Source organism: Antechinus flavipes, chromosome 4 (genome assembly GCF_016432865.1).
Source record: "Antechinus flavipes isolate AdamAnt ecotype Samford, QLD, Australia chromosome 4, AdamAnt_v2, whole genome shotgun sequence".
Classification (NCBI taxonomy): domain Eukaryota; kingdom Metazoa; phylum Chordata; class Mammalia; order Dasyuromorphia; family Dasyuridae; genus Antechinus; species Antechinus flavipes.
Window position 1 is genome coordinate 131163926 of NC_067401.1, and position 12784 is coordinate 131176709.

The 12784-nt window shown below is 37.9% G+C and overlaps 1 protein-coding gene across 3 annotated transcripts in view; it reads left to right on the forward strand.

The window, feature by feature from the left end:
* Nucleotides 1-12784, forward strand: part of STAT3 (signal transducer and activator of transcription 3) — a 59029-nt gene that overhangs the window by 41348 nt on the left and 4897 nt on the right. For 2 of the 3 annotated variants that reach the window (XM_051994429.1, XM_051994427.1), the window contains exons 11-21: nucleotides 681-740; nucleotides 2515-2544; nucleotides 2640-2733; nucleotides 2822-2869; nucleotides 4382-4465; nucleotides 5217-5315; nucleotides 5447-5582; nucleotides 6321-6373; nucleotides 6692-6786; nucleotides 6940-7079; nucleotides 7695-7907. In XM_051994429.1, coding sequence (XP_051850389.1) covers nucleotides 681-740; nucleotides 2515-2544; nucleotides 2640-2733; nucleotides 2822-2869; nucleotides 4382-4465; nucleotides 5217-5315; nucleotides 5447-5582; nucleotides 6321-6373; nucleotides 6692-6786; nucleotides 6940-7079; nucleotides 7695-7907 — 1052 coding nt within the window. The remainder of the gene's footprint in view (nucleotides 1-680; nucleotides 741-2514; nucleotides 2545-2639; nucleotides 2734-2821; nucleotides 2870-4381; nucleotides 4466-5216; nucleotides 5316-5446; nucleotides 5583-6320; nucleotides 6374-6691; nucleotides 6787-6939; nucleotides 7080-7694; nucleotides 7908-12784) is intronic. The other variant, XM_051994428.1, reaches the window with a different exon arrangement.

Consider the following 12784-nt stretch of genomic DNA (forward strand, 5'->3'; position numbering starts at 1 on the left):
TTCCTTTGAGAGTGAGGAGGTTTTCTACTAGAGAGGTAGCCAGTGATCTCTTTTGACTTTTAGATTCAGGATGTGTGCTTAGTTGTTGAGAAACCTGAAGGCCACTGGAGTTGTCTTCTTTTAACTACCCAAGGAACCCCTATCCTTCTTTTGATTGTTAGTCTCGTGACCTTAGAATCTATTGAAAGTTGGAGAAAATATCACCTTGCAGACGTGCAGCAGATACCATTTGGGCTTATAAGTGGGAGTGTTAATTTCACACTTTTGTCCTCAGCAGGTGGGCTAGGGTTTTACCTTGCTACTCTCAAAATTTCCCTCTGCAGAAATGCAGCTAATGTGGCTTTGGGTTTCAGATTTAATAAGCAGTATTTCAACTGTGGTACATATGTTTCTATAGCAACTTTTCACAAAGTTTTTTTTACAAACATTTTCATTGCCCCCTGTACAAGGTTATCCTAATCCTTAGTTCTTGACTTCTCTAAAAACACCATAAACACCCAGCATTAAGATGCTGGAAAAATCTTGATTTTTGAGGACAGAATTTGTTAAATTTTATTCATTGAAATAAGGATTTTATGATATAATTAGACTTTTCTTTATCTTGGGACTTTGACTTATGTTGCCCTCTAATGTAATGTTTTTTATGTGAGTATTAAGAAACTATATCGATTTTTTAATAGGTTATTGGTCAAATTTCCTGAATTAAACTATCAACTTAAAATTAAAGTGTGCATTGACAAGTAAGTAAACTTTTAACCCTGTTGTTGTTTTTGAATGAGGGGATAGAGGAAAGGACTTTCAAAAAATTTGGCTTAAAGGTGAAGATTCAGTCTTCATTCAGATTTCTTACCATTTGTAAAGAAAAGACTTTTATTTAGAAAGTTTGTAATTGATAATCCTTTTCATTGTTGAGTTTACCCTTGTACACAGATTCTGAGACAGAGAAGTGAAATCAAAAAAGAAAAGGAAAATCCAAAATCTCTTTCCAGAAAATTTCTGACCCAGACATTGCATCTTGGGTTATATAAAATAATGATGCTATATGCCCATATAACCCCTACTGTCTCTGAAGATTTGAGTTGAGATTTGCTGTAATGGACTTTGCCACATTTCCTAAGCTTTATGCCTGTACTTTGGAAAACTGCCACTATTTTTCTAATTATGGCTACATTGTCTAACTGGCTAGGTTTCTTTTTTTTTCCATCTATTTTTGTCCAGTTCCATGATTCATCAGTGTGGGAAAATCCAGGTGTAGAAATGCTTTCCACTGATGCCAACTGGCAATTCTTTTTTAATTTATTGTCAGAGAGTTGCCTATGGCACTGAGAGAAATTACTTGCCATGATTATGCAACTAGTTTGTGTCAAGAGAGAACTTTGACCTGTCAAAGGAATCCTCCATCCATTATATCATGCTCTGTTTCCATAAGCATGGATGATTTAGAGCAAAAATATCAAACTCATTGCCCACAAAAGGATGAACCATATTAAAATGTTATTGGGAAATGCTTAACAAAAATATATGAAAATACAAGATAAATAATGTTAATGTGTGGTTTTTTAAGTCAATATGTGACCCACAAGAATCTGTTTCTATTTGAATGTGACACCACTGATTTAAAGTATATATAGCACGTGCTTCCTCAAACTTATTAGCAACCTTTTCTGTTAAAATTGCAGCCTTCATAGTGCTTTGTTAATTTTAATAATAATTATTCAAGGTAATTACATACAAAAATGTATATGTGTACACATATATATTTATATACACACATATATCCATACACATTATGCAATTAGAAAAAAATTAGACAGTTTCTAGATATAAACTAGTATTTGTCATCAATCTTCAACTATTAAGTTACTGCTTAATTTATTTTCAACCCTATCTTGGAATTTAGGTAAAATAGTTTTACTTTCATCAAATTATTGACTGTGTTTTCTTTAGTTTAGCCTTTATAATGAGTTTCCTCTTATTCTGGGAGTTATTACTCAAATTTTACTCCTCAAGGAAAAAGTTCTTTTTGGCTCTTTTAATTCTTGCTTTCTTCTCTTGTAGAAAAAGCATTAGAAATTTTTTTTTAGTACTTCTCCCTAGCCTGACCTAAAATTCCCTTATCCTCCCACCCTATCTGATCCATTTCTACTGCTTTTGAAGACAAATTAATGCTGAAGTTAATTTGAGTAAAACAATAGAAATTATCTCTATTCTAAATAGGCATCTAGCTCTTTAGAAGCCTGTTTCCAATTTTGTTTTTAAGGGACCAGAGCCTCCTTTCCCCTCTTTATTTCTCCTATATAGAGAGTAGCCCTTTACTACATATATAGGTTGTCCCTAAAGTCTTAATGCAGTTTAAAGACTTTTGGGGCCTCCCTCTATAGTTAAAAGAACATTCTAATAGAACAGCTTTCAAAAAGAGCTGTATAGTGGTTTTCCCAAAGGAGGAATCAAATTGGGCTGTTGAAGGAATTCTTCAGGAATGTTTTATTGAAAATGTTTTCATATTCTCAACAGAGACTCTGGTGATGTTGCGGCATTAAGAGGGTGAGTCTTTTCTTGAAGATTCCTTTAATTCTTTTGATTTCATTTTCCACATCTCTACTCTCTAACCACTCAGTTGCTTTTCTTTTGTGATTCAGGTCCCGGAAATTCAACATTCTGGGAACAAACACGAAAGTGATGAACATGGAGGAGTCCAACAACGGCAGTCTCTCTGCAGAGTTCAAACACTTGGTATGCAGGAAACAGCCTACCTTCTTACTGTCAGAGATAAGGCAAGAAGTGAACAATTGGGTGAAACGTGTTCTGTTTCTTCCCATAGACCCTGAGGGAGCAGAGATGCGGCAATGGTGGTCGGGCCAACTGTGATGTAAGTTGGTAGAATGGGTCAGGGGGAACTGACCCAGGAGGGCTTAATTTTAGCCAGCAAAATAAAAAAGAAAAGTTGTAAGCCATGGGCCATTGTCAGAAATCCCTCTGGTGTTCCATTTCATGGGTTAATAGTCAGTCCTGGATTGTTCTGGGAAGTCACTCTTTATCAGACGGGGGACTTTCCAACTTTTCCTCAGCTATTATACACTACCCCTAGAAACTTCCCATCTTGCCTGAGATTTAAAAGATTTCATTAGCTTGACAGTTTTATTGCCACCAGCCCTCCCTCCCTCAAATCCAGTTCACTTGCATGTCATGGCATCACCTCCCTGAAAGCATGGTTATCTTCAGACACGACAAACAGCAACAACAACAATTTCCATTGCATAGCATTTAAGGGTGGTTTTTTGTCTCCTATTTTCCCTAGAATCATTATGGTAAAGATGGGGGAGAGAAAGTGCCATAATAGAGATTTTCATGAGAATCTGATATCTTTTTCATTCTCTCTGTCTTCTTAATGCACCCAGTCATCCTTCAGTTTTGAGTGATTAGCTCCTTAGTTCATCTCATTTTGCTGGGAAAAAGTTCTCCACTTGTTAAGGACTGTAGTGAATCCTTTTGGAATTATGCTTTTTAAGCTCTTTGAGGACAGGCATCATTTCTTTTACATATTTGTTTAGTTCTGATCATGTATCCAGGTCTGTTTTTGGCCTCTTTGTATGACTGTTTGATCTCAGGACATTAATTTAGTTCATCTTAACAGACATTACCTGACCATATATACCGTACTGTATATTTACTGAAGGTAGTAGAGAAATAGACAAGACATGATCCCTGTCATGCTGCTCACAATTAAGTGGAGGTACACAAAACATGTATTAATGACTGAAGTACAAAGTAGACCATTAGGACACAAGGGAAACAATCTGAGTGTCAAGTGAAATCATGAGGAGAAAAAAATATTTTCTTGAATGCTATCCATATCCAGAGAAAGAACTGATTGTCTGGACTGAAGCATACTTTCTTTTTAACTTTCATTTTTTTTTCTTGAGGGTTTGTTTTTTATTTTTTTTTTTTAGCAAGGGGGTGGAGATCTATGGTTTTTTATGTAACATGACTCTTATGGAAATGTTTTACACAACTTCACATGGGTCTTCTCAATGAGGAGGGTTAAAAGAAAGAGGGAAAATCTGGAATTCAAAAATTGTAAAAACAAATGTAAAAAATGTTTTATATGTAACTGGGGGAAAAATATTCAATTTTTAAAAAAGGTTAAGGTTAAGAATGGGAGGGAAGCAATCATTGAAGGAAAGCAATCAAGGACTACCTTGTTAGAAAAGGTGGCACTTGGGTGCATTCATAAAGATTGGTTGTTATTTCAGCTGGAGAGATGGAGAATTGGGGATGGAGAAGTCCAAGTTATTGAATGAATTTCCTTTCCTCTTCTGGAGTTGATGGATAATACTGTTTTCTCTGATCTCTAAAGCTAATTCTCTGTTTCCTTTTATAGGCCTCTCTGATAGTGACTGAAGAACTTCATCTCATCACCTTTGAGACAGAAGTTTATCATCAAGGCCTAAAGATTGACTTGGAGGTTTGTCCTGCAGGAGAATCTGGACAGGGAGGGGCATGTTTAGGGTAGACAAGTTTGTTTAGAGACAAGACAATTTGAAAGTTACTTGGACATTCTATCAATTGTTTGGTGCTTCTTGTTCACCTCTCTGTTCCCTCATCTTCAACTGGCCTTATCCCCTTTCTTTGAACCTTCTGTAGGTAGGGGTCCGAATTAGGCACTTTGAAGAAGATAGAAGAGTTTGCTTCTTTAATTCAAACATGAAATTTGGGATTTATAAATTGGATAAACTAGAGGGTACTGGTTTGTTTTATAGAAGGTTTCACCACAGGATTCCTTAAATCACTTTTTAAAAACTCTTTATATATTATAAATATACTTTGAAGCAATTTTATTCATACATACAACTTTTAGGAAAACTTCCATGATATAAAATTAAACTCTCTTTGGGAGCATGGGTCTAGTGGAAGGAGAGAAGCTTTGCTTGTACATGCTGTCCCCACCCCCCAGTTTTACAGATGGGAAATTGAAGTCCAACACCTTTCAGTGACTTGGTCAGTCACCTTAGGAGTTATGGCAAAGCTGGGACTAGCACTTTGCTCTCCTGATTTTAGATATCTTCTGTCCTATATTTGGATTTTAGGCTATCCTATCAAAGATACAGATCTGTGTTCTAGAACATTTGGTTAAGAATTAGTATTATATAGTTGCAAAATGGAGACTTGAGAAATTTGAGGATACACTAACAATTCTGCTTCCCTTAATTCCGCAGACACATTCTTTACCAGTGGTGGTGATCTCTAATATTTGTCAGATGCCAAATGCCTGGGCTTCAATCCTTTGGTATAATCTGTTGACCAATAACCCCAAGGTTAGTATATCCATCTGGGGAACCATATGACTTTTATCTGTGGTTAGGAGCAGCCTGCTGTTCTTTTCTGTATATCTTTAACCCCAGCCTTCTTGCCATTCACTGATGAATGTGATATGTTTCTTGAGCAGAATGTTAACTTCTTCACCAAGCCTCCTATTGGAACATGGGATCAAGTTGCTGAGGTGCTAAGCTGGCAGTTTTCCTCCACCACGAAGAGGGGCTTGAGCATTGAGCAGTTGACCACACTAGCAGAGAAGCTTTTAGGTAGGTAGCTATCTTCTCTTCTCTCGGCCTCATTAGAAAAGTGATGTTCCCATAGAAAACATAAAATTAATGATATGTTATTCATTCAGAAAATCTGACTGCAAATGTATAAGACAAATGGGGGTTAGCAAACTTATGCTTCATAGAACTAGGGAGTAGAAGGAGCAGCAGCTGCATTTGAGGGAGGCCTTTCTATGGGCTATGGGGCCAAAATTCTTCTCAGGATTGCCCTTCTTTCTTCCCCCAATCTCCTCTCTCTAGAATGTTATGTGTCCACATTAAGTGAGGAAGCGAAAAGTTGCAGGATCACATACCCAATCTTCCTGTAAATTATATATATAGCTTCTTCTTGTAAGAAGAATCTCAGTAGTGAGATGCTTTACAGTATCCATTTATAACCCATTTTTTTCTAGCTTTACAAAGAAATAGATCATAAATGGGATTTGTATGTATACAACAGCTTTATTCTATACCAGAACTAAAGACTGAACATGTCTGCCATCTTTCCAGCATACACTTTTGATAAGGAAGACCATGTGAAAGAGCGTAACTCACACAGTGAAGCTTGTCCATAGTTTTGGAAAGGTAGCTCAAAAAATAGATCTTGCTAATTGTAGAACGCTAGTAGTATTAATCTGGGTCTTTCCAAAGCCACCTATTTATAGGACAAAATTTCTTAGGAAATCAGACCTTGATACAAGGTTGAAAATCTCATCACCTAATTCTTTTTCCTTTTAGGACCTGGGGTGAATTATTCAGGATGCCAGATCACATGGGCCAAATTTTGCAAAGTAAGCATTCCAGTTACTGAATCCCTGTTGGCCTGTCTTCAGATGGGGATGGGGAGAAGTGTTTATCCTTGGGAACTTGGCATTTTTCTGAGAGTAGAAATGGGTTCTCTCTTAGGACAGTGGGGGAGGGGTATGTTTTTGAGTGGAGATTTTGTGGGGTGAGAGGACATTTTAACTTAGACTTAAGAGAGAAAGGGAAGTTAGCTATAGATTCCCAGTACCTGTGCTATGTTCTCTTTGGGAAAATTTGATACTCTGTGGAGTGAGGAACTGTCATAGCCACTGCCTATGTTAGATGTAACACATATTTCTCTCCAGGAAAACATGGCTGGCAAAGGTTTCTCCTTCTGGGTTTGGTTGGACAACATTATTGACCTTGTGAAGAAGTACATTTTGGCACTGTGGAATGAAGGGTAAGCCAGCATTTCTGGTTGGAGGAGGAAGAGAGAGCGCTCCAATGGGAAACAGCTAGATCATTCTAGTTTCTGAAGAGGCTCCGTGGCTCGGTGGCACCGGAGCAGAGGGGCGTTGAATCTTAACCCTCCTTCTGCCCCATTTGACCACAGGTACATAATGGGATTCATTAGCAAGGAACGAGAAAGAGCCATCCTGAGCACGAAACCCCCTGGGACTTTTCTGCTGAGGTTCAGTGAGAGCAGCAAAGAGGGAGGCATCACCTTCACCTGGGTGGAGAAGGATATCAGTGGTAAGCTGGCCTTCCCTCCCTCGTCCTGCTGTGGGCCGCCGTGACCGTCCGCAGCCGCCCCTTGTGACCTTCCTGTGTTTCCTCAGAGTTACAAAGGGACATTTAGTGCTTTGTTTTCTTTTACCGGGATATCAGGAGTGCTGAAATAAAGCAAATCTCCTCCCCCCGGCGCTGTCAGTTGAGAGAGAAGGGCTTGCCTCCCTTCCAGCCCACAGATTCTCTTCAGTCATTCCTTCATTTACTTGTTTGTCCATTTATGCTTTTGTAATTTCCTTGAGATCCAGTTTCTCTGCTGCTCAGTCCTTCAGGTTTTTCTTGTAAAATCTTTCCACCAGAGGGGGCTCCATGATTCCTTCATAGCCATAACTGACCTTCCAGGTTTCTGAACCCACCCTCTTTGTTGCTAAGGCTGCTGCTGATTCTCAGCACCGGGCCTCTGGGCACTGGACTCAGGGCCTCGGGCGCATCTCTGGTATTAAGTGCTTTTCTATAAAAATGTGAGGTGTTACTATTGGTGGGGTCATTTCTCCCCAGGATGGAGGGAGCGGATTTTCCTCACACCCCTGGTCATGTCGCCAGTGCTCTTCTTTCTCACATTCTATCATTCTACCACAGGCAAGACGCAGATCCAGTCCGTAGAACCATATACAAAGCAGCAGCTAAACAATATGTCGTTTGCTGAAATCATCATGGGCTATAAAATCATGGATGCCACCAACATCCTGGTATCTCCTCTGGTCTATCTCTACCCTGACATTCCTAAGGAAGAGGCATTTGGAAAGTATTGCCGGCCAGAGAGTCAGGAGCATCCAGAAGCTGACCCAGGTAGTCGTTGATTTTCCCTGTACCTGGCATTGAATTCTGAGTCCCCTTGGAGAGGTGGAAAGTCACTGGGTCCCTGGAGGATAGAAAGGTAATGTGAAAATGATACAGCCTTCCTGCAGACGTTCAGTGAGAAGGTGATGTTCACTGCAGTCACCATCATGGATTAGAGCCTCTTGGAAGGAATGTAGAGAAAGGAGGAAATGGTTCGTTCATTCCAGGAATTCCTAGATTAATGAGGGACACATAATTGAGAATAGAGCTGGTGGCAGCAACTGGATATATACAACTGTGCTTTGTGTTTCCTAAAGTTTTTTGAGTTGTAGATGGCAATATTAGGTGAGGGAAAGATGCTGAAGCAGAGGGTGGATAATAGTCCATTGAAGTTAATCACAGATTTCCTGGACATGGGGAACATAGCAGTAACTACTGAAGGAAGTAAGTTTAAGATCATAGGATCATGGACGTAGAGCTAGAAAAAGGCAGAGAGCTCAATGAGTTTGACCCTTTCGTTTTACTAAGGAGGATACTAAAACCCAGATTGTCAGTTACTTGTCATAGATAGTGGATATCTCTGGTCTAATTTGAACCCTGCTCTTCCAAACTCCATTCCTATCAACTTTACTCTTCTGGTCTCTTGCTTGGCAAGTTAGGGCAGTGAATTGCAGAAGGCATGTAGAATAGTGGACATAGTCCTAGATTGGGAGGTGAGGTGACCTGAATTTAGGTTCTGCCCTGGCACTTAAAAGCTAGACAATCACTAGCAAGCCATTTAACCTCTCCAGCTCCAGGAAAGATTCTAGGGCATTGCTGGTTTTGATCTACTTTGGTGGACAGAGTCCTCTTGCCAAGAATTTTCCGCCATGATGCAGACAAAATCAAAGATTATTCCTGGATTCTCATATATGCATACATAGGAAAGAATAGAGGCCAAAGCAAAGTTACTTAAAGTCCAAAAGACCTGGGTTCAAGCCCTACTTTTGACACTTATGAGGGAAGTGACTAGTCACTTAACTGCTTGGTACCATGGGAAGATCCTTTTTTAAAAAATAAGTAGTTCTGTTTATACTGTGTATACACAGTTTGATAGCCAAATTTATTAGTGTCTCACTCTTCTACAGGCAGCCTTTTAAGACCATAAAGTATTTAAAATACATGCAAAGATAGTTTTCGACATTTACCCTTGCAAAACTTAAGCGTTCCATATTTTTTCCTTCCTTTCCATTCTCCACCCTCCCCTAGATAGCAAGTAATCCAATATAGGCTAAACCTGTGCAATTCTTCTAAACATATTTCCACATTTATCATGTGCATAAGAAAAATCAGTTCAAAAGGGAGAAAGAAAAAAACAAGCAAACAACAACCACAAAAAAAGGTGAAAATACTATGTTGTGATCTATATTCAGTCTCCATAGTCCTCCTACTGGATGCAGATGAATCACTTCATTGTTAAAAAGAGCCAAATCCATCACAGTTGATCATCACATAATCTTGCTATTGCCATGTACAATGGTTCTCTTGGTTCTTCTCATTTCACTTTGCATCAGTTTATGTAGGTCTCTCTGGGCCTCTCTGAAATCAGCCTGCTGATTATTTCTTTTAGAACAGTAATATTCCGTTATGTTCATATACCATAACTTATTCAGCCATTCCTCAACTGATGGGCATCCATTCAGTTTCCAGTTCTTTGCCACTGCAAAAAGGGCTACTACAAACATTTTTGCACATGTGAGTCTTTTTCATGATCTCTTTGGAATATAGACCCAATAGAGACACTCCTGGATCAAAAAGTATACACAGTTTGATAGCCAAATTTATTAGTGTCTCACTCTTCTACAGGCAGCCTTTTAAGACCATAAAGTTTTTTTTAAATTGGAGCCTCTCATTTGTATCTCTTTAATTTTAAAACATCTTCCCCTCCCTCTCTGTGATCTAAGCCCATGTAACAAAGATTTTTTTAAGTGGAAAAAAAAAGTTTAGCAAATTCAACCTGATCCAAACCAATGTGTCCAACATATTGACCACATTTGAAAGTTTATGCATTTATGTACTCTATCTGCATGGTCATCCACGTATTCAGGGAAGGGAGGGAGGTACATTTTCTCATTTGTTCTCTGAAACTAAGTTTGGTCAGTATAATTTCAAATTATTCGGCTTCTTCTTCTTTTCTTTCTTCCTTTCTTTTTTGTTAAAACTGCTAAAGCTATTGTGTATATTGTTTACTTGGTTCTGCTTACTTCATTCTGTAGCAGTTTATGTAAACCTTCCATGTTTCTCTGATTTCCTCATATTTTTCTCTTTAAAAACCCCATTATTTAATTATATATAAATATCTATATATATGTATATGTATATATATGTTACACAGTTCAGCCATTCTCCTGCTAAGGAGAATATGTCTTTGTTTCCAGTTTTTAAAGCTACCACAAAAAATAGTATGAGTACTTTGGTGTTTATGGGACTTTCTTTGTTTCTTTCTATTTGACCTCCTTAGGGGAAATATTTAGGTGAGGGATCTTCGGGTGTGGATATTTTCATACTTCTTCAACATAATTCCAAATTGCTTTCCAAAATGACTGAACTAATTCATAGCTCTACCATCATTGTATTAGTGTACCTGACTTCACAGCCTAATCAACTTTGAATATTTCTAGCTTTTGTTATCTTTATTTATTGGTATTTGGTGAAACCTCATTGTTTTGATTTGTAATTTTTTTATCATTAGCAATTTGAAGCAGTCTTTTCTATGGTTGTTAATAATTTTCATTTTATCTTTTGAGGATTTTTTGTTCATATCCTTGGATTATTTATCCATTAGTAAGAATCTAAATTATAGACAGATTGTACTTCATTCTCTGCTGAGATTTCCCACCCAGCCAAAAGCATAATGTATATAAACATATCATGTATACATTAGTAAATATGTATATTCTATATGTGTGTGTATATTTTTATACTTGAAAGCAATGACTACATCATTCAGTTCCCTGCTAAAAGAGAGTCCAGGGATTTCATTTGTACCTTTCTGAATCTTTTTTCTGCTATAATTTCCCATACTTCCTTGAGGACTCATCAAAGTCATGATAGAAATTCTATGATGATTTAAATAAAGTTTACAAAATACAAAATGGAAATTATACCGCCATTGTGTTTTTAAAGATGAAGAGCAGAATGTTCTCAATTGAAGTCTGCTTCACTTGGCTCTCTTTTTCCCTGACCTAGCCCCATTTTCTCTTTGTTTTGCCATAATTTTAAGGGCATTTCAAAGTATAAACTTTTTATAAATTAAAAGGATAACTAACAATTGTATCTATGGAGTGGGGAAGTGGAAAAGGAGATACCTACCTGAATTAATTAGGTTTCTCTTTGTCTTTGTTCTGCCTATTCAGTTTGTTCATGATGCAGTTTATGATGTGACTTCCTGATTGCTTCTTATCTCTCTCTCTCCACCTTGTCCTTCAGTTGGAGATCTATTAATCAGCCACTGTCACTTCTGCCTTCTTGTTTTGTGGAGACCATTCAGGCCTGGGCTGGTAGTCTGGCTATTTATGCTTTAAGACACAAGATCTCAATCAGAGGCTACATCCTTGATTAACATTTTCCTCTTCCTATCATGTTTGGGAGTGGGAGGGATCGGCCTTCTGTGTCTCCTGGGGGAAGGATGTGGGTCACAAGAAAGAAAGTGGCATGCAATAACTTGATTTGCTTTTGTTAGGAGGAAGGTGGGTGAGTCACAGATCGTATACCTAGGGGCTCTTTTGAACATGATGAGACAGTTAAAACATGAAGGGGATAGAAAAACAGAGGGGGGTGCAGGTTGCTGGCATGAAGAAAAGGGACATGAGGGCAGTCCCCCAACAAAAAGCTCTCTAACTATCCTTACTCTTTGCTTCTACTGCCGGGTCCTACAGTGGCAGAATTGTCTCCTCCAAAGATCTTCCTCCTTGGCCCCTTCCCCCATTCAAACAAACATATCTATTTAAAAATAACAAACTATTTGCCACAGTTAATGGAAACTTCAGCATATAAACTTCTTATAGATTCAGGTTCATAGCTATACCAGGCTTGATGTCATTATCCACTCCCCAGAAACCAATTTTCTTTCTACACCCTTACTCACTAAATATCTTTTCTGTCTAGACCTCAGATTTACCTGTAAAAGTTGATCTAAGTTTTTAAATTCTTCATACAGCCATTAGAACCCTAGCTCAGCAGATCCTGCTGGACTCTTCTCCTAGAATGAGTCTTTCTTAGACATCCTGGGCCTCATATCTTTGAGAAGTCCTCTGAAGGCTCTTAATTCATTCCCTCTTTTTCTTTTCTGACTTGTCCATTTTCTTTTTTAGCCCCAATCTTTACATGCCTGTCTTGTTATTCCTCCTACCTTCAAGTTATTTGCCTAAGGGACACAAAGCTCACATCAGAATTCCAGGGTTTAAATTACCATCATCATAGGTATTTATTTATCTGTCTATCTATGAATATAGAAATATAACTATCTAAATATATCTAAAACTCAATTATATCAGTTCTTCCTAAGTTGAACATACTGTCCCAATCATGAATTAAAATGTTAGGAGTGAAAGGGAACTTAAATATAATTTAATTCAATACTTTCATTTTACAAATTAAGAAACTGATTCTCTATGATATTAGACAATTTCTTTAGGGTCATCTAGCTAGCCAGGATAGAGCTAGTACTAGAATTCCATTAAGTACATTTTCTAAAATCTAGTTTGTGGGTTGAGATTTTTGCTGAGTGCTGTATTGGACTGATACTTTTCATTCATGAAAATTAGTATAAGCCTGTCAAGTTTCAAAAAACAACAATGCAAGGAAAATTTGTTTTAACAAATCCCCAGACCATTACCTATAGTATGATT